Raw genomic sequence first — 4,181 nt, 5'->3', positions numbered from 1 at the left:
TGAGAGGATGCTTGTCCCAGAATCACCTAGGTTAGGGACAGACATATCACATAAACCAGTTTAAGTGAGCAGAAACTAGTTTAAACCTATAACAGAACATAAGTTCAGTGCACATAAACCAGTTTCAAAATGGCTAAAACTGGTTTTAGATTAATCTGGTTGAATATAGTAGCAGACTTAAACTGGTTTGACCCAAATCAGTTATGCAATGCAATGCAACTAAGACCCCTTCCTGGTTTAAGTTAAATCAGAGTCCCCCAGGATCCAAGATGCTTTGCAGCTGTGGGCTGGGCTGGGCTGGGCTGGGCTGGGCTGTCTGCTCCAGAGAACAGGCTGGCCCTGCCCCCTCCTCCCTAGCCAGAGCATTGGGGGAGACTGCAGGCACAACAGGGTCTGCCTGGCTTCCCTCACTGCTCAAGCAGAGATTCCCCCATCTCTCCCTCCCTCCCTCCCTCCCATCTCCCACAGCAGACTCCAGTCCCATGGACCCTAGGCATGTGGTATGCTAGCTAATGTTAAGAGGTGTCTGGGTGTGTGTATCTCTAATTTCACTGGGACAGGACAAAGGCAAACAAACCAGTGTCTGCTTAGGTCTTTTCGGAGCTAATCAACAGGTCAGCTGGCAATGTGCCTCCTTGGAAAAAGCTGTTTAAGAAGAGCTTGAGAATGAGAATGAGAGAGGCTTTTGTTTTGCTGATGGGCTGATAAACATTGTCATTTTATCAGCCTCTCCTGCTGGCTTGCAGCCCTGTCAGGTTTGCAGACAGGGAGAGGGAGATTGAAAAGCTCAGTACAGTAAAAAACTCTGTTATCCAGGATTTTACTAACCAGAATACCCTATTAACTGGAATTTCTGGTCAGCCAGCCAGATGCAAAGGAGGGTGGGGTTCACATTCAGTGGCCATCGCTGCCACCCACCACCCTGTGCTGCCACCGGTCTGCATGCTGTGGCCGCCATCACCCCGACTCTGCATGTGGCTACCATCACCCCATCCCCCCCTCCCCCCAGCTCCACATCTGGCCACTGGCAGTACAATTATTAACTGGATAACCAGAATTTTAAGATAACCATCACCCCCACCCCCTTACCCCACTCATGCCAGGTAACAGAGCTTTTTACTGAATCTTCAACAGATGCAAGCGCTGCACCCCTCCCCCCACAATTTGCCCCAGAGTGCTAGCCCAGGGCTGGGGGCTGGCAATACTCCGGCCCCATGAGCAGTGGGTGGGGGAGGGAGGGAGCTTAAGACAGTGCAGGCAGGGTGGGGGTTTAAACCTCTCCCTAATCGGAGTGTCCTGCTGGGGCCTGGTCATGCCCCCTCTCCTCCCCAGCTCAGCATTGTGGAAGGGAAGGGAGGGCTGCTCTAGCACCTGCAGGCTTCTAGCCTGAGCCATCGCAGGCATGTGACTGCATTTCTGGAATGAAAAGGGAACATCTATCCACCTCCAAATCTGCTCAATCTTGGCAGGTTAGACTAACCTGCAAAGATTGAATCAATTCAGGCTCAGGCTTTTTGAATGCCTGTCCCTAGCCCTAAAGTCTACTGGGTATGGCATCCTCCTGGCAGGTGGGCAAGTTGGTTTTGAGGGCATTGTGACTACTGTGCTGTTGAATGAATGTGACTGCTGCTCTGTTTCAGGTGGACCCTGAGGCACATCTGAGAATGCAGAAGTGAAACTTCAGGGGTGAAAGCTTATGCAGTGATGCAGTCGGGGGTGGACTAAGGACAAAATCCTGAGTTTAGATGGAGCTGAGGTGCCAAAGTCCCTCTTGGAGCATCACCGTCCATTTTGTGGACTCAGTTCCCTGTGATATACCAAACCCTGCCTATCTTGCAGGGGTGTTCACAAGGAAAAATACATGGCATGTGAGGCAAGCTATTACAATGGAGATATACAAGTGTCATAGTTGGTAATGTTACAGTTCTGTTATAGCCAACATGGTTTAGGAATTATGTGAGAGCAAGGATTTTTTGGGGGTGCTGCCTTTTATTGAACTAACTGCATGGCTGGAATAAAGTTAGCCAAGCATTCAAGTGCCATGCATTCTTCATTAGGTCTGAGGAAGGAAGCGAGTGATGAGTATGTAAAGAGACAATGGAAAGCCAACATGGGCATTGTATTGGGAAGGGTGCAGACAGAATCCTGTCTTTTTGAAATCCTACCTTTTTAAAGCTGCTGTTAAAATCCCTTGTTACATAACTAACAGACCATTATGTAATGCAGGAGACTGGGCAGGATGGACCTATGGTCTGTCCAGTAAATGGCACCATTGACTGGATGCACTGGAGAGAGAAGTATCATCTACCTCCTGCTGGACACTTCCCAGCTAGCATGTAGTAGAAAAGCATGGTGTGGTCATGGGACTCTTGAAAAACCAATTCCCAGAATGAAGTTTGAAAGAGGAGAGACCCAGCCTACAATAAGGCCCGAGAGATTAAATATGTTAATGGAAAAAATTCTTCCAGCCCCATGAGAAGCAGGCAAGGGAAAAGGACTCCGAGCTGTGCAGGCTGAAATTGTTCAAGGGTTAGCGGGGAAACTATTTTCACATCCCACAGACTCTGGTAAATCTTCCCAATTGTTGCAACCTGCTGCAGTAATCCAGTGTCTCAGCCTGGAGGCAGAACCCTCTCCAGGTCAATAGGGACTTCTGCTGGAAGGATTTAAACCTGGACGCTTTCTCCCAGTGTCAAACCTAAGTTTCCCTTGATAGGGAAACTGAAATCAGAAGCACTTTGTCACTGCAGCTCCTATTCCCTAACACAAGCCTTTGGTCTATTTCCATTAATAATAAAAGTAATAAAAGTAAAATATTCTCACCTGGGAAAAGAATCCACACCCACACAAGGAAAATCCTCACCATCCTGCTTTGTTTCTCGGGCTGCAGATTACAGCTGTGTTTCCAAAACCCCGCATTCTCTGTGCCCCAGCCAGAGCTGCTGGGACCCCGTCTGCCTTCCAAGTGCTGGCAGGAAACTCTGAAACTGAGACGTATTTAATTTCAGTTTTCTGTGCTCTGATGACTTTTTCTTTCTGAGGGGGTGGGAACTGAAATGAGCAATGTGACTCATGCGGTCATTGCTCTAGATAGGTTGCTTCAGCTGCCTTCAAGGGCAAACCAGTTGTGTGTACACTTTTTCACAACCAGATTCTTAACCCTGTGCCCCCATGTTGCTCCCTGAATGGAGCGTCTTGAGGTCACACAAAGGATCACCGTTGTCCTATGCCTGAAACCAGATGCAGAGTATGGGGGGATGGGTTTCACTTAATGACCCCCTGGAAATATCCATCTCTGATATTTGCTCTTTCAGCGTGCTGAGCTGCACGACTTTCAGTTCCCACTAGTCAATAGGACTTGAAGGCATTTGCTTAAGATGCTCAGATCCTTCTAGCACTGTGCTCTGTATTGGGAAAGGCAGATGCTCTAAGGGTCAACCCCATGCCTATCTATGCTCTGTCCTTTTTGCTGTAGCTTCTTGGTGGGCTGAATTCTACTTGCTCCCTTGTGACTGGTGGGTTTTGCCTAGTGGTTGAAAGGTGAGATGTAGTAGTTAAAGAACTGAGTTCCTCTTCCCTACTTTGTCTGGACGATCTACTGGCTTGACTCAAAGCCCTTGGGATAATAAGGATTTTTGCCTGCTGTGGACAGCAGGATCAGGCATATTTTTGAGAAACAAAGCAATGGATAGCATGGTATAAAAGACTTAGGTCTTCCTTCATCTTGTACTGCAACTTCCATTCCCTTTACGTGCTGGTTTATTAGCTCTCATTACAGTGTATGGGCGCGTCCACACATGCAAGCATGTGCACTTGCGGCAGCTCAGATAGAAGTGGTACAAATTTGAGCCAGGGCTTTTTGCCTTGGTGCACGTGCTCAGACATGTACTTTGTTGTGGAGCAAATTGTGTCACTTGGGGCAAAATAACCCTGCTTGGCTCCTCTCGGATCTGTAGCCAGGGAGAGCTAGAGCCCAGGGCCAGCACCTGTGCTGTCCCCAGCATTATAAAAAGCTGCCCTGTCCTTGCCCCATCCATACAAAAACCTGCCCTGGCAAACAGCTCAGGGCTACTCGCTCTCAGGAGCTTCTGGGGCCCGGCCAATTGGTACCTGGGGACACTACCCCTTGTGCCAGCTGGACTGTTGCAGCAGCATCCCAAATCCATTTTTAAAAATACCCC

The 4,181-nt window shown here is 48.6% G+C and overlaps 1 protein-coding gene across 1 annotated transcript in view; it reads right to left on the bottom strand.

Moving 5' to 3' along the window:
* LOC102379340 (CMRF35-like molecule 2) overlaps positions 1-2,927 on the bottom strand; it is a 10,802-nt gene extending 7,875 nt beyond the window's left edge. Inside the window, exon 1 of the mRNA XM_006019783.3 lies at positions 2,824-2,927. Within this exon, the coding sequence (XP_006019845.3) occupies positions 2,824-2,866 (43 nt within the window). The 5' untranslated portion in view covers positions 2,867-2,927. The remainder of the gene's footprint in view (positions 1-2,823) is intronic.
* Between the last annotated feature and the right edge of the window lie 1,254 nt (positions 2,928-4,181).

This window comes from Alligator sinensis, unplaced genomic scaffold (assembly GCF_000455745.1).
Source record: "Alligator sinensis unplaced genomic scaffold, ASM45574v1 scaffold876_1, whole genome shotgun sequence".
In the NCBI taxonomy this organism is placed as follows: Eukaryota; Metazoa; Chordata; order Crocodylia; family Alligatoridae; genus Alligator; species Alligator sinensis.
This window is presented reverse-complemented; position numbering and strand designations above follow the sequence as displayed.